The sequence below is a fragment of the Columba livia genome, chromosome 9 (genome assembly GCF_036013475.1).
Source record: "Columba livia isolate bColLiv1 breed racing homer chromosome 9, bColLiv1.pat.W.v2, whole genome shotgun sequence".
Lineage (NCBI taxonomy): Eukaryota > Metazoa > Chordata > Aves > Columbiformes > Columbidae > Columba > Columba livia.
This window is the reverse complement of record NC_088610.1, coordinates 26,025,567-26,048,934: the sequence shown is the minus strand read 5'-3', so window position 1 is coordinate 26,048,934 and position 23,368 is coordinate 26,025,567. Positions and strand designations below refer to the sequence as shown.

Below are 23,368 nucleotides of genomic sequence, written 5' to 3'. Positions count from 1 at the left end.
TGCTCACCCCGGGGGATCTGCCCCCTCTCACCCATGTTGCCATTACACACACTGAGACCAAGGGACTCTTCTCTTCCCTGAGTCACCCACGGCAGGGCAGAGCACGGCAGCTCTCCAGCCACCATCGCCACGATCACCGCCTCCCTACGCGGCAACGGGTGCACAAAGGCTGCCACAGGCGCAGCGCGTGCCGCGCTGCCAACTGCCGCCGCGCGCGCAGCGGCCGTTACCGCCGCTCCAGCCACGCGGAGCTGACGGTGCGCGCGGCCCTGCTCCCGGCAACTACAACTGCCAGCCTGCCCCGCGACGCTCAGCCCGGACACTTCCGACTACATATCCCGGCAGCCTGCGGGGCCGCCTCGCTCTCGCGAGGCCGGGGGGAATACAGTGCGGCGCTCGCGAGAACGGAGGGTGCGGAAGTTCCACGTCGGAAGGTGGGAGTGGGCCCGGGCGACGGACACCTCAGCCGTTCCGCGGGGCCATGGTGAGTCCGAGCCCGGGGCCGGGGCCGATGTCGAGCCAGGCCGGCTGCTCGGGGAGTGCGGCGGGGCGGGGATGCGGCGGCCCGTGCGGGTAGGGTTGGGTTGGGGGCTGCCCCGGTGGGTGCCGCGGGGCCGGCCCCGGTGCAGGAGGCTTGAAGATCCACGCTGAGGTGTTTTTACGTGGCCTCGATGAGGTAGCCCAGCCTGGCACCACGCAGCTGCTGCTGTGGTTGGCGCTGCCAGCGAAACGGCGGAGCTAGAGGGGAATGAAGAGCGAGAGGCCCCGCGGAGCCGAGGCCGAGCAGCCGGGCCGGCCGGGTCCTGTCCTACCCCCGTAGGATTTATCAAACAGACCTATCGGTTGCCCAAGGGTTTTGAATACGGTGCAGTTAACCTCGTAGATCAGCCATAGTGTGGTCCTTAGTGGCAGTAGATAAAAGCAGTTCCAAGGATAACCTCAGAATCACATGTAACAATCTTGCTTACTTTTCTAGTATTGCTGGCAGTAGAAATAAATCATAAGTTCATTCTATACTGTCAGATGTCACATCCATAGGTCACGGGCACTACCTGATAGCTAGGCATCTTTTTCTCCTTGCAGCGTTTAACATATTGAATTGCAGGTTTTATTAGTCTGTTTCTGCTGCTGAGCACACACAGCATTCTTTGTTCAGATATTATCCATTCAGTTCTCTAACATTAAATGTCAGCAGCATTAAGTGAGCTAAACTGTCTTTGTGCATCTAAAGAATCTATAATGCCCCAAATCTTTTAGAAAATCACTTTGCTATGCTTCATACTTTTAAAAATAATCTGGCTTTACATTGCTAGTGATGAGAGTAGAAAATCAAGGCCTTCTTTTTAAGGGAAAGTCACAAACTTTCTTCCCCTGTGGTTTTTACAACACAGTGTTTCATTCTACAACTTAATGTTGGAATTGTGAATAGAAATAAATTGATAATGGGCAACTGTTGTTGTGTTCTGGTGCGATAACTGGCTTTTCCAGCTGTTTTTTCTCAGGTGAAGTAGCAGGAAGATTGATTGTTTATCATTTGTATTAGAAACATTTGCTTTGATTTAGTATTTCAGGGACACCAGGAAGATGTACAGTGCAGCTTTTCTTTTGCTGTTCTGGAGATATATTTTCTGGTATGAAAACATTTCACGAAAGTAAATTAAATGGACCCATTGCCATTGGTGGGGATGTGATGTTTCCAGAAACCCTATAAAAACGGATAAGCAGGTGGATAGAAAAGAGTAGTAGTCTTCTGTCTGCCTGAAAAGCAGGATTGCCTCCTTTTATTGTAAGGTTTAACTTCAGCTTTCCTTCTTCCATCATATTTCTGTGCCAGTTTTATGTTGAGTGACTTGTTGCTCTCAATTCTTTTCCTCTTTAGCCTCTCCGACTTGATATAAAGCGGAAACTAACAGCTCGGTCTGACCGGGTGAAGAGTGTAGACTTGCATCCCACAGAACCATGGATGTTGGCTAGCCTTTACAATGGCAGTGTGTGTGTTTGGAACCATGAAACACAGGTGATCACTTTGTTTTTTATTATGAAATCTTCATTACTGACAGATGTATAAATTAAATTTTTCAATACTAGGTACACAAGAAGAATCTTTAAGTACTGCCGCTAACTGACTGTATTATTCCGGTCTTATTACGGAAGTCACTATAATATTAGACAAGGAATATCTTTAGCTGTGTCTTCAATGGTGTTTCATTGCCTATAGATTTATTTTTCAACAGTTATCTCCTTTGTGGATTCCTTACAAACTCTTCCTTCTGGCAGATTAGTTGCCTCTGTCTTGTACCTGACATCTGTATTTGTAAAGGTTATAGGAACTGTCTATCAAGTGTAGCTGAAATTGGGCAGCACCTTCAAAAATACTTGAAGGTGGAGTTGGGTTAAGAATGAAGGGAGAACATAAAGATGATGTTAAAAGAACAGAGCAGGCAAGTATCTCCCTTCCTGGACAGGTATGTTCCTTTTAAAAAGTGTGCGTGGACTGCTGTAGAATTCTTGGAGCATTGCCAAAGGCAACATACTGGACACTGTTAAGGTACAGAGCTGATTTCAAAATGGATATTTTCACCAGTGCTGTAAACTTATTATTTTTCTTTTTAGACTCTGGTGAAGACTTTTGAAGTGTGCGACCTGCCAGTGAGAGCCGCCAAATTTGTGGCAAGAAAGAACTGGGTTGTTACAGGAGCTGTAAGCTGTCATCATCTTGTGATTTCCATATGCAGTAGTACTTTCTCTAGTTTATTTTCATGCGTTTCCTTTGTACATCAACTCGTAATATTATTTGATGTGAATTTGTAGAATAGAAAGGAATATTTCACTGTAGTTTCACAGAAATTTTTACCTTTAAGGAAGCTAAGAAACTTAAACTTTTCATTTCAAAGGAGAGCAATATAATATGTTGGCTAATTCTGCATGTAGTGCAAGCTAGATCTAGATTCAACTTTTATTGTCACCAGGGAACACACTCAGCACCCAGTTTTGACTAAATATTTGTAACGCTACTTGGACTAAGGTGAAACCATTGACTATTCTAGGTAAAATGACTTAGAAGTTACACTATATTTTTGTTCTTGGCTATATTAAAAATAAGTTTTTTGAAGTTTTACCTCTAGAAAAATACTTTGCTTTTATTCACTGAGGAATAGTTTGAGAGGAATAGTTTAAGTCTCATCTTGGTCACATGGCTTTCTTTTTGATGGAATTAATTTTTTTTGGTCTAAATTGAGGCAATGCCTAAAATTTTTTGTCACTTTTTTTTTCCCTTATACACAGAGCAGAAAATTTCTTGTCATTTAATTGTCTTATTCTCTTGTGACCCAGTTACTTCAGGTGCTCACAAGTTAGCACTGTTTCCTTCTTTGACAGCACAAGAGTTCAAACACCTGCAGGGAGCTGGATTAGTAACTGATGAAAATTAGTCTCCATTTTTATTTTCATCAACTTAATTTCACCTGGATCTGTTCCTTGATCTGATTCAATGTGCAGCTGTGCTTGTCCTACCTTTCCCGAGGGAGGCTGCAATGCAGTAGCAAGAAATGGCAAGAAAAGGGCAAGACAGCTGCTTTCAGCAACAGAGCTGAGTCTTAAACAGTAACAAGAAAAATGCAACATTAGTCACTACGTATTCTGTGTGCTCCGTGCTCATTATGCTGACAGGCTGCTCTCAAAATAACATACTTGTCCTTTTCTGACATTCTGAAGGGTGTTTTCTGTAGGTGTTGCTGCTTAGACAGGCCTGTGTGTGAAAGAGAAAAACTAAATGCTTTGGATAAAATAAGGAGCATAGAGTTTTTCACAGTGTTTTGTTTATTCTAATGGCCTTGTGAATCACGGTCACTTCTGAAAGCTTTAGCTGATTTTTTTTGTTGCTTGTCAGATAGTTCTTCAGTTTTCTTTTTTAAAAAAGTTTGGGAATACTGCTTCTAATAATACTGCATCTGAAATAAAAATATCTGCCCCCACACTCCACCCTGAAAAAAAAATCAGTTTTAAAAAATAAAGTTGAAATCACCTTTCTACTTGCCTTAGAGCTACAACTTTTCTCCTGGCCCCACAGCATTAGCATTTTTGTTGCTTTTCATTTTCATATGAAGCAATAATAATTTAAAAACATTTTTGCACTTTCCTTAATTTTAAAACACTATTTTAAGTATGTATTTTAAAAATGAAATTTTAGTTGAATTTTTTTTTACATTTCATAAATGCCTTGGAATAGGATTAGGTAATTTATAGACTTTTGAGTCAAAGTATAATTTGTATCATTAGCAATGTTTTTAACGTTGTGTTTAGAGGCTCTTCAATGCTGGAATGTTTTCTCTGGCTACCTACATTGAATATAAGGTGCATTATACAGAGAATCCTATTTTAATAGTGACTTTTCTTCCCTTTCACAGGATGACATGCAAATTAGAGTCTTTAATTATAACACCTTGGAAAGGGTTCACATGTTTGAAGCACATTCAGATTATATTCGTTGTATTGCTGTGCATCCCACGCAGCCTTTCATACTGACAAGCAGCGGTAAGAGTTCTTTGGTATATTTTTATATTTATTATCCAGCTATTTTTAGGTTTCTGTCTGGTGAGACACTGCATGTGTTTTGTCTTTTTCTGCTGAAACAGGAATCCTTGAGCTAGTTGCCAACATGACAGTTGTAACTTCATGTTATTTCTTTGCCAGATGCATTCATGTTTTTTTAATGGAACATCAACTGTACTTAAAATTTGAAATATAGTAGCTTCCATTCTTGTCAGAGAGGACCAAAGAACCTTGTTGCTTAGTATCTGCCGGTGGAAACGTTCATATATGTGCAATTTAGCTGTTATTTGAGAGTTTGCCACACTCAAGTTCTGTTTTTTTAAAAAAATGACATAACGGTAGGGAGTATGTTTTCTACTGGCAATTGAGCTTGAAGCAACAGATACTTTGTTTTTTTTTTTCCCCAAATACTACTAAGTTCTTCAGTATTTGAGGCAATGTATGTTACTTGGGATTGGAAGATCACAGTATCCCAACAGATCTTGCTCAAGAACAATTTGATTGTGCTCCTCGGTCCTTTTCATTCCTGGAAACCTTACTAGTGCAGGCAGAGCTCTGCAAGAATGCAGAAGGCCTTGTGACTCAGAAGCACCATATAGTTTTGTGTTTTGCTATTGAAGCTGATACACTTACACCTGAAATAAAGATACTAGGAGGGCAGCTTGGTTGTATCTGCTGCCTGTTCCTTGGTGCTCATCAGAGTAGGTGCTGCAGGAGAAAACGTGAGTCCATTTTCTTAATATCTGCTCACTATTTTAAGATTAATAATTCAGTACCTTAATATAATTTTTAATCTCCCTTTCAAAGACAGGTCTATTTCTTACTTAGTTTTATCACCATTTTACTGGACAATCTTTTTGAGGAACTTGTACTCTCTATAGCCCTTCTGCAAAGAGGGACCTGTAAGCTTACAGATGAAAAATATATTGAGTGTTAGCAGTGCCTCCTTTCAAGGGGGGAGAGATGAGCGAGCCTTTAACTTGAAGTTATTAAGGATTATGTAATTTAATGAGGTAGGTATCAGAATATATTAAACTAACTGAAACTTGGTTTGTTTGGTTTTCTTTTTCAGATGACATGCTCATTAAACTCTGGGACTGGGATAAAAAATGGTCTTGCTCTCAGGTGTTTGAAGGACACACCCATTATGTCATGCAGATTGTTATAAACCCAAAAGACAATAACCAGTTTGCTAGTGCCTCCTTGGATAGGACAATAAAGGTACAGAAACTGTATTTTGGGTTCTTTTTAAAGTCATTAAATAATTATCAGACACAGTACACAAACCAATAATGCTTTGTGGAAAATGGGTCAGAATTCTTAAAAGCAGGTGCAATAATAGAATTCTTATTGAACATAGACCTGAACGTTGGTCGAGTTACTATTTACTTGCTAAGTAATTCAGTAAATTTATAAGATTACCTGTCATCTCTGTTCATTGAAATGTGGCTCTCTAAACTTTGTGTTGTATTTCCGTGTAGATTACACACAAACATTGGGGAGGGGTAGTGGTTATCCCGTCAATAAGGAGTTTTGGATAATTGAAACCTTGTGTGTGTGTATATATATATATATATATATATATATATATATATATATATATATATATATATATATATATAGTGGATAAAGCCTTTGTGTGCTTTTAAAAATAAATTAGTAACGGCATTTGTTCCATTGTTTTCATGTCCTTGGCTGTCTATGTATTGAATTGCTTCCAAAGGTGTCTTTATCCTTCTCATGGTAGATGCTGATTAGTCTCATTTGCTATGAAACTATTACTAAATATCTGTAACTATAGATTTACAGCTATCTGAACAGTGAGAATTCCTCACATTTCCTATAATTTTTCAGTATGCTAGCTGTAAAAAGCCAGTTTTGATTTAATATATCCTCAGATGTTGAGATTAGGTGCATGTAAATGTTGATTTGATGTAATGATCGTGCAAAAATAGCAGTATACCTACAACTTAACTTGATTAGTTTTGAGTCCTCATTTAGCATGTGATTTGTCATTCATTTAATGTAACTGGAAAAAAAAAGGAAAGAAAAATGAACAAAATTCAGGATACAGTTGGGAGCAACTGGTGCATGCACAAATAGTGGATAGCTTTTTCTAGGTCTATTAGTTAATTTCATAAACAGATACTACTTCTTACAAACAGTGTCTTATATGGTGTTATGTCCCTAAAAATAAACAAACAAACAAGTTAGAAGAAACCAATTCCATTGAGATGTGAGCACAGCGTGTACAACTTGTCATGTTATTTCTGTTTATTTGTTGGGGGGAGGATTGGTGGTTTGATAAGCAGTGTTCTGAACCTGAGAAAACAACTGTGTCTGTGGAACTCCGTATCTTTGGAATTGTTAATTACATCTGAATACTTAATCTTTTTGGCAAGATTGACTTGGATGCAAAAGCCTGATAACTACAAGCGGTTGGTGTGTGTTTTTTTTCTCCTGGGAAGGTGTGGCAGCTTGGCTCTTCATCACCCAACTTTACTTTGGAAGGCCATGAGAAAGGAGTAAACTGCATTGACTATTACAGCGGGGGAGACAAGCCGTATCTCATTTCAGGTGCAGATGACCGGTTGGTTAAGATCTGGGATTACCAGGTATGTGCTCAGCTCCTCAAACTTTTGTGCAGATTGCCACAGCAAAACCTTTAGTGAAGAAACAGAAAAAGAGGGAAGGGATTTCAATACACCCACAGATATTTCTCATTTTTCCTTGGAAAGAAGGTAGCTGGGGGGAAATATTTAATGACGTGTTTTTCATTAAAAAGAAATACTTTAACCCTTGAGCAAATCTGCTGTGAATTTAAATAACCTTAAAGTTAATTAGTGGAATTAAATTTGACAGAAGATTTCTATTATTAGTATTAGGTTTTTTTCTTGTAACCTAGCTTTTGGACTTGTAACCTGCTTTTTGGACTTTTTTGTGGATTAAGGTGCTCCTCTTCTATGTTCAAATGTAAATATTGTTCATGTATCAGCTCTTTCCTTCCTTTTCCTTCTTATGGATTTTTTTCCTTTCTCATCCTACGCACATTTACACAAGCACATGTGTATGTGCGAACACCCGCGTGTGCCTCTGCTTGACAGTTTGCAGGTGCTGTGAGGTGACTTGTTTGAATGCTCTGCAGGAAAGACAGATCAAATCCAAGAATCCAGTTGTGTTGCAGAAACCTAGAGCTTCCTGTGTATAAATGGCCAGAAGGTGCAGACAAAATTTGTTAGATGATACTTTCTGGTTGTTAAATCACATTGCCTTAGAGTAAATCCAAGCTCAGAGTTAAAGCTAACGCTGTTAATTTGTCTGTGCTGCAGTAATGACTGATAAATAGCAGTGCTTGGAATTTTGCCACCAGGTACAGCTGTATGCATCAGTTCCATAGCCTAATCTCAGTTTTCTCAGAGTAGACTTTTCTTTCACATCTGTATGAATGAACATTCTTAACAAAGACAATATTGGATCTGTCTTCACCTGGAATTAGATTCAGATAAATGTTTTGCTCTGCCTTTTTTTACTTTTGTTGCAGTGAACTCTGCCTTCTATCTTGCTTTAATCTGTTGCTTTCTATCTTGCTTTAATCTGTTGTGCTGCATAGCTGTGAGAAAGCATATCTTCTAGGCAGAAACCTGTCCGAAAATAGAGGAAAACAACTGTGTCAAGGGAAATAAATATTTTCCTTTAGGGAGTATAAATTAACTCAATACAAACATAGTTTTTAATGTCTAATGCTGTTGTTGGAGTAAGTTGGAAACAAATGGTACTGGAAGAAATCTAGAGAAATATGGATTGGGGGGGACACTTTTTTAAGAAAGGAGCGTAAAAATTGTAGCATTGTGTTTATTATCTGTACCTGTACTCCTGACTCTGTTTTGCAGAATAAAACATGTGTGCAAACACTGGAAGGACATGCTCAAAATGTGTCGTGTGTCAGCTTCCATCCTGAATTGCCTATCATTATCACAGGCTCAGAAGATGGTAATTTCCCACTTTCTCATATATAAAGGACAGGGGATGAACTTACGGGAGAGCTATTTTTGTGGTGTGACTACACACTTTGTGCCCTTGCGTTGAGGGAAGAGATAAAAGGCATGAGTTTCTTTCTTTCCTCTAGGAACTGTGCGCATTTGGCATTCAAGCACTTACCGCCTGGAAAGTACCCTCAACTATGGTATGGAGAGAGTGTGGTGTGTGGCCAGTTTAAGAGGATCCAATAACGTGGCTTTGGGATATGATGAAGGCAGCATTATTGTTAAGGTACAATTAACGATTTGAAATGAGAAATTGTGATTCATCACTATGTGTACAGAGCAACTGATTTCTGATTCTGTGATAATATGTAAAATATTGAAAAATTGGCTTTTTAATTGGCATTTTTAGACAGAACCAGGGTATTTCACTAGATATGTTCAACTGCAGAGAAAATCAGGAATGTATTTTCTCCATCTGCTAAATTCTTATGCTACACTTCCTAGCTTGGTCGTGAAGAACCTGCCATGTCCATGGATGCAAATGGCAAAATTATTTGGGCTAAACATTCAGAAGTCCAACAGGCTAACTTAAAAGCTATGGGAGATGCTGAAATCAAAGATGGAGAAAGATTGCCGCTGGCTGTGAAAGATATGGGGAGCTGCGAAATCTATCCTCAGACAATTCAGCACAACCCTAATGGACGGTAATAGATTTTTAGCACAAAATACTCAAGTGCTTCTGATTTCTCTCTTTTTTAAATATTGGAAAACTTTTTGAATGAAAAAAAAATGAGTTGCGTGTGTGGTGGTGGCTGAGTGAACAAGTGTATCAGAGCAAGGCATTGTAAAGTCAGAGTGATAGATGATCTGCACCTGTAAGAGCTGCTTAAACAGACAAGTTAGACATTCTAGGTAGTGGAAGAAGTATGCAAACAAATTGTATAAGGTAATAGCATCAAACCACATCATTTTATCACTTCTCCTGGATTGTTTGTTGTTGACAGATAAGCTAAATTAAAAGAACAGGTAAAGGGATACAAGGTAAAATACAAGAGTTGCTCAGTATTGTCCAGAAGGAAGACAGAATAGCAAGTAGGTAGCAACATGGTGCAGAGGAAAGTCCAGTGACTTTTGGAATATATGAAGCTCTTTTATTCTATCTGCATTTGCAGTTATTAGATTGGGCTAGGGGCCTCTAACTTTTTGGTTAATTTGTCTCCTTGGTCATGCCTGTTGAACTGAACACAGATGTCTGACAAACGCATCTTCCTCCTTCTCTAGGTTTGTAGTAGTGTGTGGTGATGGTGAATACATTATCTACACAGCCATGGCTTTGCGAAACAAGAGCTTTGGTTCTGCTCAGGAGTTTGCTTGGGCACATGATTCTTCAGAGTAAGTGTTGCAGATCTTTTCCTTTGTATTAATTTGAATTTGCTGCTGCTACTTTTCAGGCTGTACAAACCTTAAACTGGCCTGTGTGGATAATGAACTTTCAATAACTGCTTTAAAATTTTCCATTTGTAGCACTCTGCTAATTTTTGAAGGTAAATTAAATGCAGTTATTTTGTAGAAGCTTATGATCTTAGTAATTTCCTACTTTGGAAGCCAAATAATTTTTTAAACTTTTTTATTTTACAATACGATCTCTAGATATGCGATCAGGGAGAGCAACAGCGTTGTAAAGATATTTAAAAATTTCAAAGAGAAGAAATCATTCAAGCCTGATTTTGGAGCAGAAGGTAAGTATTTACTTTTAAAACAGATATCTTGGCACATTTTTTCTTTGCACATTGTGGATTTCTTCCACCTTTATTTTCTTGCAGGCATCTATGGTGGCTTCCTGTTGGGGGTCAGATCTGTTAATGGTTTGGCATTCTATGATTGGGAAAACACAGAACTGATTCGCAGAATTGAGATTCAGCCCAAACACGTAAGTTTCTAGATGGGACTGAAGATACTTAACTGTCTGTGTTTACTGATTTTGTTTATTTCGCTAGACTGCTGATTTCCTTTAATGAAGCCAAGCTGTCAATTATAATGTGATAACTTCTTAAGTTTATTCTAGTCTTGTAGTAGAAGGGGAAAAAATTGCTTTATGTGTTGGCTTCTCAGGTCCTAAAGCTTCTGTTAGAGTTAGCATGTTCTAACTTGACTTTATACATCCTCCTTTCTTAACGTGAGGTCTCTAAGGCAGTGTCATTATTGATTTTGATGATACAGATTTTCTGGTCTGACTCGGGTGAGCTTGTCTGCATTGCTACGGAAGAGTCATTCTTCATTCTGAAATACCTGTCAGAAAAAGTTGCAGCAGCCCAAGAAACACATGAAGGTGTCACTGAAGATGGAATTGAAGATGCTTTTGAGGTACCTTCTGTTTAAAAAATGGAATAGGAGTAGAGCTCATTGAAGCAAGTATTCCCAGAGTATAGCAAATTTAGTCCTTACCATAGTCCTATTAAATTTTAGTTTCCAGAACACTGAGTACCACACAATATACATCTGCCTCAGGAACACTGTTCATCATTTTATTTGGGTTCCCTGGGGAGAGCATCCCTGTTTGAATCCCAGTGTGACAGACCTTGATGCCTGTGTTTCTCTTCAGACATCTGTTTATTAATACTATTCTCTCAGAGTTACAGAGGTTGTTTTTAAAGCACAAACTAGGATAGTATGTTTACATAGTTTAAATGTTTTCTCCAGTTTCCAAATTTTGAAATGTTACTGAAATTAGAAAACAAGTAAAACATCCTTTGAAATGTCAGAAACAAAAATTTCACAGGAAGGTTGTCTTTGGTTATCTTTTTTTAACACTTAGTTTTGTGATTGTTTCCCAAATTTGTAACTGGTTAAGTATTAAGGTAGGCATTTCATATGTGACAGCATTTTTACAAAACTAAAAGCATTATTTAAGTACTTCCTATCTGTATCTTAACTCTCTTGCAACTTGTCCAACTATTTACTTAAGTATAGAATATTAGGTTTAATTTGAAAATGTAATAGTCTTAGTGCTATCTAAAAGTCCCTTTTTATGTATCTAATTAAATTGAACTTAATTTGCAGGTTCTTGGTGAGATTCAGGAGATTGTGAAAACAGGCTTGTGGGTGGGCGACTGCTTTATTTACACCAGTTCCGTGAACAGACTCAACTACTATGTTGGAGGAGAAATTGTCACTATTGCCCATTTAGACAGGTAAGTCGCTGCACTGGGTTGTAAGCAAGTGTTAAAGGTTTTTTTGACAAAGTTAGGACAAGGTGAGCCTTGTCACCTTGCCATACATTACTACTTTTCCTTACATATTATGCTAATGTATATTCTGAGGCAGTAATGTAATCTTGGAGGGAATAAACGGTGCTATCTGGAAGTGTACATACAGTAAAAGTAGAATTTTTCATGTGAGTATTCTGTTGGGCTTATTTATGGACTAGTAGTGGATCTGTTAAAGAGGAATATTCTTTGTTTTGTTTCAGAACAATGTATCTTTTGGGGTATATCCCAAAGGACAACCGACTTTATTTGGGTGATAAGGAGCTAAACATTGTTAGCTACTCTTTGCTGGTCTCAGTGCTTGAATATCAAACTGCGGTGATGAGAAGAGATTTCGGTATGGCTGATAAAGTTCTTCCCACGATTCCAAAAGAACAGAGAACGAGAGTTGCGCATTTTCTTGAAAAACAGGCAAGGAAACTACTTTTTTAGTTATAAAAAAAACGTAATAAGTAGATTTATTCACATTTCTATTTGAATTTGCTGAGCAAAACTAGACTGTTTTATCTGTAAGCATCAACTCTTGTTAATCATCCACATTTATCTGAGAATAGTCTATCCTTCTGTTTAGAGTGCTTTTGTTAGAATGTTTAGGGTGCTGTTCAACCTGACAGACCAGTCTGACTTTGAGATTTTTATTTTAGGGCTTCAAACAACAAGCTCTCGCAGTATCTACGGATCCAGAGCATCGTTTTGAACTTGCTCTTCAACTTGGAGAATTAAAAATAGCATATCAGCTTGCAGTGGAAGCAGAGGTAAATATTATTTTTGGTGATTCATACTAATTCTGAGTATTAGCATGAGTCTAAGAGGCCCTGTAAGGGAATATAATGGCATGTGTGGATGCAGTACAGCTCTGTAAACGCTGCATATAGCCCTCCAGCTTCCTTGATGAAGCTCTTCTGCCTGTAATTCAAAGGAGTCTAAGCTGTTGGATGGGGACAGAAAAAATATTGTGTGCTCAGAAAGCTACAGGAACTCCCGGAGACTGCAAATCTTGAGCCAAGAATCAAGTCTTAATCTCCAGTATTGAACAGAGAGAGGAGGAATGGCAGGACTGACCATCTGGGCTTTTGTTCCAGCCTTGGCAAACTTAGGCTGATGCACCGGGAAGTCTGACAGGCAGTGATTTGTCCTACAGCCATTGTTCGGAGAATTGATCCTGTTGTTCCCATTGTAAAACAATGAAGTTAGCGATAAAGGATGTTAACTTAGTTACAGACACAAATATCTTTCTTACATTGCGAAGTTTAACTTGGGAGCTTTCTTTAAGAGATTGTTGCTGTCTGAATTTCCAAAGTGATTTCTACCTCCTCTGTGTTTAGTGAAAAACTGTTTTATGTAATGGTATATAGGTGTGTAATGATCTGCACGTAACACTCTGCCATGCGGAGGAGCTGCAGTAATCCTAGTATGTGAAAGGGAAGACAAGTGTAGCAATGGGATACAGTACCTTCACAAATACACCTACCTTTTTGTATTGAACGCTCTGAGAAATCTTTAAATGCTGTTCAAAAATGAGGTGTCATTTATTTCTTGTTTTGGTGTGGTGGTAGTGGTGGTGTTTGTTTTATTTCTCTCTCTCTCTCCTTTTTGTACTATTAGTCAGAACAGAAATGGAAGCAACTTGCTGAGCTTGCCATTAGTAAATGCCAGTTTGGCTTAGCCCAGGAGTGTCTCCACCATGCACAAGACTACGGGGGACTGCTGCTCCTGGCGACAGCTTCGGGAAATGCTAACATGGTGAATAAGTTAGCTGAAGGAGCAGAAAAAGATGGCAAGAACAACGTTGCATTTATGAGCTACTTCCTGCAGGGAAAGTAAGTAACGAGAGATTCAGATTGTTCTGTTGTGCTTTGCCAAGTGCGAAGAACCTCAGGTTCTTCAGATGGCTAACTACAGCTAACTTAATGAAGAAAGAAATTACCTTGTCAGAAGAGCTGATTCTATTTTATGATGGCTGCTACTTTTAAAAATCTGAAATTGAAAGCACTTTAGTGTCATAAAATAAACAGATAAGCTAATAAAAATATTTATCTTTATTAAACTTACTGCTTAAAATCACATTTTAAAATATTTTAGGCTTGATTCATGTTTGGAACTCCTGATTAAAACTGGACGTCTCCCAGAAGCTGCTTTTCTTGCACGGACATATTTGCCAAGCCAAGTGTCAAGGTAACTTGAAAGCATATGTAGAGCATGAGTAGTGTTGTCAAAAGTAGCTGTATATAACAAACACGGTTTGCATCTCCAGGGTTGTTAAACTGTGGCGGGAGAATCTCTCTAAAGTCAATCAAAAAGCTGCTGAGTCCCTTGCTGATCCTACAGAATATGAAAATCTTTTCCCTGGATTGAAGGAAGCTTTTGTTGCTGAAGAGTATGTTAAACAAAGTCTTGCTGACCTGCGGCCAGCCAGGGAATACCCCCTTGTCACTGTAAGTAAGAAGTGGGAATTCTTTTCTCTAGAAGAACAAACATTTGGTGCTGTGTAAAATCAGCTTTACGCACATCAGTGCAGCTGCTTAAACATTCCATGAGTGTACATTTTGTGGGTTCTGATTTTTTTTTTTCTTTTAGCCAAATGAAGAAAGAAACATACTTGAAGAAGCAAAAGGCTTTGAGCCTACTGGAGTAGTGGCACCTCAGGTCAGTGTTTGTACTAAACGATGAATTCTAAGAAGGGGGCAACTTTGTTGTACAGTAACATCTACCTTGGAGAACATTTCACCAATAACGGACAAATTACTGCTTTTACTGGCTTGACTGCGTTTCATGTTCTTTTGCCTCAGACTCTTCTTAATCTGATTTTGTAACTACTGCTGGCTTCTTGACTGTGAAATTGTTCCTTTTTTCAAGCTGCACATACAAACACTGCCTCAACTGCTGCAAGTTTCCTAAAAGCAGAATAGTTGGAACCTGGAAACTAACATGTATTATGGCAATTAACAATGCTTTATATTATTTGGTTTTTGGCATGGTTATGAAATAGGACTGTTAAATAATGAACTGACTAGGAATCCTGCTCAATTTTTTGAAAATACGTCCTAATCAATATCTGAAGTAACTCAAACTGATTCTTTTTTTTTACCATCTCAGTTGTTGTCCAAGTATTATGCAGAAGGTATGATTTGATGGGCATGCTTATACCTTACGTTTGAAACAAATACTTCAAAAATGCTTTTCAGAGCTTAAACAGAAGGTGACAACTTCTGATTTTTGCTCGTGTCAAATACATTGTACACTTGGACATGAAAATCAGAATATGAGAGTTTCTTCAAGACAGTGAGGCTGTGAACTTCTGAAAGAACTGCAGTGGAAACTGAGGGAGAGACAGAAAGTCACAACTCTCCATTCTGTCCCTGTATTTTTTCCCTTGGAGGAGATCCGCTGCAAAAACTCATTGGCAGTTCAGAGAAGTTAGCTTGCTTCCCAGTAGCTTTAGTGACTATTTGCTTCTTGTGTATCAAAGCAAGTATCATTAAAGCAAAATCTAACTTTTGTGCAAATTGGTTAAAGACAATACAGAAATAGCATTGTGAAAATTATCTAAAACAAATTAGAACTGGCTTACATTAGGTGAAAACAAGACCTCTGTTAGAAGCATATCTTCGCATTCAGTTCATGGTTGCATAGAAGTCCTTAAAAGTTGGGAAGCTTTGTAGGAGATAATTATATATAATTATATAAGTTATCTAATTATGCTCAAAAGAATAGTATTATTCCTTCGGCGATGTTATTAACTGGCAATAAAACCTGTGCAGCAGTGAAGAGATAAAGGTGTTAAACCATTATAAGGTATTGAACACGAAGACCAGCACCAGTGCTAAGATTTATAGTTTTTGCTAAAATTCTGTGACAGTCTCAAGTAACCTCATCTCTTTCCTGATGCGGACCTTGCAAATCACTTCCTTTCTAACAGCACTTCAGTATTTGAAATTAACTGATCCTTTCTGAAGGTTGTTTTCATTGTACCAGTTCCATCAACCTGCTTTAAATAAATTGGATGGGAAACAGTCTCCAGTGGTGTGAGAACTAGACCACTTACTGGCTGTAAAGATATGACTCAAGAATTACTGAGGGAAACTTTGAAAGAGAACCACGGGGCGAGGGGAATGATAGGCCTGCTGTTGTTTACTTGCCTTTGTTGAAAGAATTTGAATTCAGAAGAACTTCAAGGAATCTCTTTTTCATTAGAAGAAGGCTGAAGAACCAGTTCCATCTGCTAAACCAGAAGTGATGAAGACAGTTTTGCAGAATTCTGATCCAATTCCAACAAGAGATCAAAAGGTACTGGAATATATTTTATGAAGAGGAGGAATGTAGTACAAGCACTAAATTCATTTTAGGCTAAAGACTTCAACTAACAATGTGATTTAACTATGCTACTGGAAGATGTCCCTCTCAATGTTAATAGCCCCAGCCAGCCTAGGACCAGTACAGTCTATGGATCCCATCCTGCTGTCCACAGAAACTGTACTGGGTAAGATCGCCCAGTTCCCGCAGCCTTGTGTCTTACAAGGAACGAAGGGTGAAGTCCAAATCTGTCAAACACGGCAAAAAGTGGCAACTGAGACACTTTCTTACCAAGAAGGCAGCTTCTCTCTGCAGCTGATCTTAACAGCTGTTCCACCTGACTGCCTAAGCATGTGTTTTGCAGAATGTGTAAATGCATCATACAGTCATACATCACATAAGCTGGCCAACATGTACCATATTAGCCTCTCCATAATCTAGTCTCTTATTTTTGTAGACACTTCTGGACTTAGAAGATGACTTGGATAACCTGGACCTGGAAGATATTGATACCACAGATATCAATCTGGATGAAGAGATCTTAGATGAGTGAACGTATTTTTAATGACCAAATCACTTACTCCTAACAAAGGAATGAAGGTGTGTGGGCTATGTGCTCCAAGTTAATCTGGTTTTTATACTGAAAGTGGACCATGTACTTGTAGAAAGAAGGGCAGACCCAGCAACTGTACAAAAGGAAGCAGTTTCCAGTATATTGAAATTCAAGGTGTAGGCTTGCTCCAGCACATGCTAAAAAAATGTTTCAGTTTATCAAGTAATTCAATAAACCCTTTTAAAAATTCTGTTCATTGATTTTCAGTTTACTAGTAATTTTGCTGTTCTTAACCAAACAGGAGCAGAGTAGCCAAGGATTAGTATTTCAACTGACTTTTCTTAGCCTCTACTCCTAGGTACATGGTTACTTTTCCACTGTGCTATTTAGCGTCTATCTGCTAACAAGCAGTAGCTCAGTTACTCTTCCACATAACACTTCTAGCTTAAAAAAAATCTAACAGAACAGTAGTATGGCTTAAGGGACAGATGTGGTATTCTACACTTTACTAAATGAAGCTATCCAGACCCTATACTTACTTCAATAATTAAATTGTGGGCAATTCTTAAGATTCCACATGCAACAGTAAAGTCATTAAACTCAGGGTATATTGTTATGTCAAACCAAAAGTGATGACAACTGCTCTAAGTTCATTTACGGGATTTCTGAAAGTAACAAACTGCTGCAATGATTATTTTTAGTAAAAAAATTTCTAGAACAGTTGTCCAAAGTATTTATTGTGGAATCCTGTACAGAGAGTGTTTATAAACAGGCTTAAACCCTAGTTCATCATAAGTTTTATTTCATGAAGCTGTAGAAGTAGCCATTGCTTCTTGGTAAGCTTGGAGAGCCAGTTGTACGTAGCCTTCTTTCTGTGATTCAGTTTTCACAAATACCTGAAACATGGCAGGAGAGAGATTAATGTACAATTAAGAGCATAGTTGCATAATGAGATTACAGTTTCCAGTGGCAGATCAGCCAGCTACACTTGCAATCCTGGTGCAAATATACATAGTTTAAAAAAACCCAACCTGGTATGTATAACAGTTCTAGTTAAGTAACTGCTTCTTAAGGTAAAAAGAAATTCAGACTATAAATAGGCTTATGCTGTCTAAAAGCCTTCTCTAGTTCAGTACTGTTAGAGTAGAAAAGCATACCTTGATTAGATCAACTCCTTGGAGCTTCCCTTCTTTAGCTTCTTTTGCGGATTGACATTCAGGGTGAAGCATATGATACAGTGTGACTAAACACGTAGCGTCATCCAGCCTAAACAAATAAAGGTTTGTTCGTAGAAATTACTTTCTCTAAATACTTATTTAAAGAAAATGTACTTTGTGGTTTCATAAACTGCTTTCACTGAGCATAGAGTCAGCAGATACAGCTAAACAGGCATCCCACCACCTATTGCAATGGCAACCTCTGCACGAGAAGGAAGCCCAGAAGCATGGAACCAGCGATGTGCACCAAGTAAGGTACATGAACTTATCCATACTGCAGCTTAAGTCTGATGTATGGTTCAGCAGTGATCAAGCTGCAATCTCTCTCTAAAATACAATTAATTACCCAGTAACAAGTATTTACTGGAACAACCACGCCAAAGAGAGACTTTCTGACACTAACTGCAGTAACTAGCGTGTTTTACAGAAGTAATATTAGAAATCTTGTGACACTGAACCCCAAGCTGAACTTAAAACTGGAACAGTTGTTTTACATAAGCCTAAGCATAAATGAAACACGGGTGGGCAAGCAGGCAAAATTGCTACTAATTTGGGTAATTTAAAGTTCCCAGATATTTTAATTTTCACTTTAACAACTTCATTCCAAAACCAAAACCAAAACTGGAACTTCCCTGTGTTTCTTAATATCCTCAGGTTCAAAAGTAAGATCGGACCACCTGTCAAGAGTTTCTAGCTTCAACACTAGGGAATGAATGCCACCGCCACTGCAACTTGGAGTTCTAATTGTACAAATTTCTCTTAGCTTTAGTGACATTTTGAACAAGTAAATACTGTTTACTTCAGGAAGTTTTGACTAAGATTAGGAGCATATCTTATGGAAATCCATTTATTTAAAATGAAAGTATCTATATGTTCCTAAGCTACTTAGAAATTGGTCTAAAACCCAGATGGTGTCAACCTTAAGTCAAAACTGAGCTCAGCAATATAAAATTGTTAGGCTTTAAGATCAGTAGACCCCAGAGCTGGAACTACAATGACAATTACAGGGGAAACAAAAACCCAAGAACTATAAGACTAATTCGTGCAAAAAAAGTAGCTTAATAGCCTGCAACTCCATGGACTGTGGTTGGTGCTTACATTCAGCATCTATATGGCTAAAAGTTACAGCTAACCTAAAATTTCACGCAAATTAAAACTTGTATAATCTTAGAGAAATACTGGTTTTATTTTCCAACAATGTAACTTGTTTTCTATTTGTTTATGTAAGCAGAATTAGTAAGTGACAAACACCACTTACAAGTCTCTGTTGATCATATCTATTAGCAAGCCATCTGTTTGCTTTCTATTTACTAGATACCACACCATTCCTCCAAAATGTCTTGTTGAACGGAGCAGATCATATTTGGCATGTTTCTCAATGTCGTCATATGTCCGATGATGAACCTATACACAGAAAAGGTTGCCATTTCATTAACACAAATAGACTTTGATGACAATTTCTCCTCTCTACCTCTCATTTAGAGTTTTTCATCCATTTTCAGACCTCTGTAAAGTGCGGGAGTAAGCCGCAGGCTGAACCATGCTACCTTAAAGCTTTATACTTGGTGTAACTCAGGGTAACACTGGGATAACCCAGTTCTTAGCACTTAGGCATGGACACCTTTATGTTAAGAGAAAGGTAAATACTAGCTATGTACTGAAAATGTGGGAGGCAGGGACATAACCTCTGAACTTTCATTTCACGGCTGTCAAGTTGTAAGCTCTTCTTTAAGGAGAAAAAAAGCCCTAAAGCAAAGAGGTGAAATTTCACTTTGAAGAAAAGGTACTTGAAAAATTGCCCAATAGAAGGTACGTTCTCAGTGATTCAAGGGAAAGGAAAAACAAAAGCATGAGGATAACAGGTAATCAATATGGAGGGGAAGGAACACCTATGAACAACTCCGTTCACCAAGTAATATGTATGTTTACAAAACAAACTCTAAAGTTCTTCACTAATATTATTATTATTAGAAAAGCAAAAAGTGAACTCACTCTGATATAGTCCGGTGAATCTGGCTCGAACTGCGCAATGCACATGTTAAGGATGTCCTCATGACGGTCTTGTTGAAACACGGTCTGAAACAACAGTGCAAATTTCAGGACTAGATTCTGTATCACACCATTCCAACTATCCAAAATAAAAACAGCAGCCACAGTATTTCTGGTCTGGGCAAAACTTCCAGTGAGTATCGCCTTAGTCACAAGGCAAAATGGATAACAGTGTAGTAACTGCCCGGATGAGACTAATACAGTGTTTCTCAGTTTCTGAAACATGCTTAATATTTTTAGATTAGCATACCATTTCATTAATGTGTAACTATTAAATTTGGACTTACAGCATGACAGAATATTTACACCTAGCCTGGATTTACCTGGTCCCAACCTGGAGCTTTATAATAAGTATTTTAAGTTACAATGATAACTGTTCAAAACAGAATTCAAGCAGCTTAAAACATACAAGCAGACTGGCTTTTCAGAGCTCCTCTGTCTAAATAGGACAGTTTCACTATGAGAGCATAAGCAAGTAAAAATGGTCAGTTTTCAAAACCAGGAAGCTCTTACCACAAGGTGCTCATCCTTGAATATCACTGGGGGGATAACTCTGCGCCCTTCTTTTGGGAAGAATATCTGTATCATTCTGTCTCGTTCCTCCCAGGTTGCTTTGCGTAATACACCATTTGGTTCTCTAACTACAATGAAACGCTCCTGAAAAAACGTAAAAAAATAAAAAGGGCATTATCTCCCAAAGTCTTCTCTCTTTATAGCCATTATAAAAAAGATTAATATTTGGAAAAGTCCCTCTATACCTAAACCCACAATAATAAGCAGTTTCTGTCTGACTGTTGCTGTGCACTAAATTCATCATTTCTCCCTTGGTACCTGCTAATAAAGTGCTACATTTGCCTCTTAATTTTACTGTATGACATAACTGTGCATGTGCCTACGCTAAAAGCTACAGTTCTGTGAACTTCAGATATCATAACTAGTACCAAAGAAAGGAGTTAGGGTTGCTCCTGGCCTCATTTTATGCATTTAATAATACACACTTGATTAAGAACGCCAGTGTCTTTTTGTTCACAAGCCTATTTGATCTAGGGCTGCAGACAGGAAAGAGGAAGTTTTCAATACACTGAGGCAGAAGAAAAACCAGCAGGTTTGTGGGGAGAGCTCCCAGAATAAGAGACGTAAGACTTGGCAATTCATTTCGTGGGATCATCACTACGTACATGTTTGTACCACGGAGATTTCACAGAATCATAACTATTGTTAAGGATTTTTCAAGCCTCTTATTACTGGTACTTAAGACACCCTGGATGTTTCACAGTACAAAGAAATCTAGTTGTTTTCTTTATGCTCCACAATTTCATTTGACAACTGTTTCTTCACAGCTTTCACATGAATTCATTTATCATTTACTCAACTTTTCACCAGATCTTTGCAACTGTGAAGTAGCTCCATCTTTTGGACTACACACAGTACTCAGTAATCCCATCCCACAGAAAGCTTCTAGGAAGTATAGAAGATACATAGATATATAATTAACTATATACAGATATATAATATAGATAGATAGATAGATAATTAGCTATCCCACAGCTTCCTCTCCCTTCCCCCCATCTTTCTCCCAGCCTCATCTGCTTTTGAGCACTGGAATTATTTATCATTATAAGTTAGAAGCAAACATTTAGCAATACGTGTCCTTGCATTGCCTGGTACCAGACTGAATTCATCAGCGTTTTTGCAGACTGCTATAACTAGATTTTATTAAAACCTAAAGCTTATTTTGAAATTATTAATTAAAAACTCTTAAATTAATATATTGTTACTTACACGATGCGGAATAGAGTAAGTTAAATCTGTAAACACATATTTTGTAGTTTCAGTTCCTTCGAGGATTTTATCATCTGCTAAGACATCATCAATTGGCTCCCGTTCATTCAAAACAGGGGGCATGGTTAGTTTTTCTTTAGCTTCCTCAATGGCTTTTCTTGTGGCCTTAAAAAAACCCCAGTAGATTAAATTTAAAATTAAAAAAAATCATCCTGTTGGAAAGCTAGCATACAATTTTGAGTCAAATATTTTCATTTAGAGATACATTTTTAATATACTTTTTTTCTGCAGTTGAGAAGAAGCGATACACTAATTAAATCTCCAGGCTGATGAACTGCACATATACCACTATTGTAACTTGGGCAAATGGCTAGAAGAAGTTCCAGAATTAAAATATACACATACTACTACAAACACCAAGTTTATTTCGGGTATTTTTCTCTGGTCAATCTCCCCCCAGAGCATGAAGAACAATAAACAGTTAGTGTATTGCTGTGATTGTGGTCACAGAGGAACTGGCCCCTTCACCATCCTGGACCAGTCTGACAACAACTAAAACAAGTAGTGAAAGAATTCCCAGGGCTACAACTTCAGCACCAGATAAAGACATTTAACACAATTTTAAGGGAATAATAAACAGAACCTTTCGCTAGAGAGGGAAAAAAAAAATAGTATCCTGTTTCTTTCTATATTCCACAAAAAACAGGAACAACTGGATAAATAGAACTGACTATTTAAAGTGAAGAAACACTGATTTTCACTAATCTAGGAAATGACCCGAAACAACAGAAAGAAAACAAAATGTTTTCGACGGCAGCACTAAATGAAGCAGAAATATGGAATGTCACAAAGGTTTTGCTAACATTTCAAGCCGAAGCAGAGCAGCTCACCTCTTCCAGCTGAGCTTCTGTCATCAGCTTGTACTTGGGCGGCTTCAGCTGCTTCTTCACCGGCCTAAAGACCTTCTGCAGGTTGAGCCCGGTCATTCTGTACAGCAGGTTCTGCACGGCCTCATCCCCAAAGGCGGGCCGGGCCGCCTTCCCTGCTCGGGGGGTTCACACGCCGTTAACGGGCCCGCAGGAGAAGCGGGGGGCACAGCGGCCGCCCCCCCCCCCCCCCCCCCTTACCACGAAGTCCCCGCGTGGCACAGCTGCCCCCTCCCGCCCTCCGGGAACCGCAGGCGCGCACCACGCCGAGCGCTCGCAGGTTCCAAACCCGGGCGGGGGTTCCCCCGTGTCCCCCCATCCATCACCTACCGGCCGCGGCCCCCGCGTCCTGCCCGAGCCCCCGCCGCGCGCGCCAGCCCCACAGCGCCCGCGCCGCGCGCGCCAGCCGCCCCTGCGCTGCCGCGGAGCCGAGCGCCGCCATCTTGCACACGCCCCCTCCCGCTCCGCCCCACCGGGGCAGGCCGGGAAACGGAGTCGCGGGGCCGCGGGTGGAACGGCCGCCCCGGGCAGCGACCCCGCCTTAGGGAGGGAGGAAAGCTGAGAGGGGAAAGGCAGATAAAACGCTCCCAATGCGTTTGTGTTGTTAAAACGCCGCCGAGGCGGAGGTGAGGGCTGTGTTGGGGTGAGAGCTCGTTCTGTCGCTGTTGTAGGAGCGGGGATAGCGGCGGGTGTGAGGGCGCGCCGGCCGGGAGCGAGCGGGGCTCAGACCCGCAGGTGTCCCTGCTCA

General features: G+C 39.4%; 2 protein-coding genes across 3 annotated transcripts; one reads left to right on the top strand and one right to left on the bottom strand.

Moving 5' to 3' along the window:
- The first annotated feature begins 217 nt into the window (after positions 1-217).
- Positions 218-16,896, top strand: COPB2 (COPI coat complex subunit beta 2). 2 transcript variants are annotated; one of them, XM_065074385.1, is made up of 22 exons: positions 218-484; positions 1,880-2,017; positions 2,614-2,700; positions 4,407-4,533; positions 5,624-5,772; positions 7,020-7,166; positions 8,442-8,541; positions 8,678-8,820; positions 9,039-9,238; positions 9,816-9,926; positions 10,185-10,273; positions 10,358-10,464; positions 10,755-10,898; positions 11,595-11,725; positions 12,004-12,211; positions 12,445-12,555; positions 13,406-13,620; positions 13,883-13,975; positions 14,055-14,235; positions 14,378-14,446; positions 15,995-16,087; positions 16,551-16,896. In XM_065074385.1, the coding sequence occupies exons 1-22, from the start codon at positions 482-484 to the stop codon at positions 16,644-16,646; spliced, it is 2,742 nt and encodes a 913-aa protein (XP_064930457.1). In that variant the 5' UTR covers positions 218-481; the 3' UTR covers positions 16,647-16,896. The 2 variants fall into 2 exon arrangements, with proteins under 2 accessions (XP_064930457.1, XP_064930458.1); XM_065074386.1 differs by having other exon boundaries at positions 328-484; positions 15,998-16,087.
- A 459-nt stretch (positions 16,897-17,355) lies between these two features.
- MRPS22 (mitochondrial ribosomal protein S22) lies at positions 17,356-23,108 on the bottom strand. Its single transcript, XM_065074387.1, has 8 exons — positions 22,951-23,108; positions 22,585-22,736; positions 21,695-21,859; positions 20,426-20,569; positions 19,856-19,939; positions 19,122-19,267; positions 17,804-17,912; positions 17,356-17,542 (listed from the first exon to the last, which is right to left on the bottom strand). Exons 1-8 carry the CDS (start codon positions 23,060-23,062, stop codon positions 17,450-17,452), a joined length of 1,005 nt encoding a protein of 334 aa, XP_064930459.1. The 5' UTR covers positions 23,063-23,108; the 3' UTR covers positions 17,356-17,449.
- Positions 23,109-23,368: the final 260 nt, after the last annotated feature.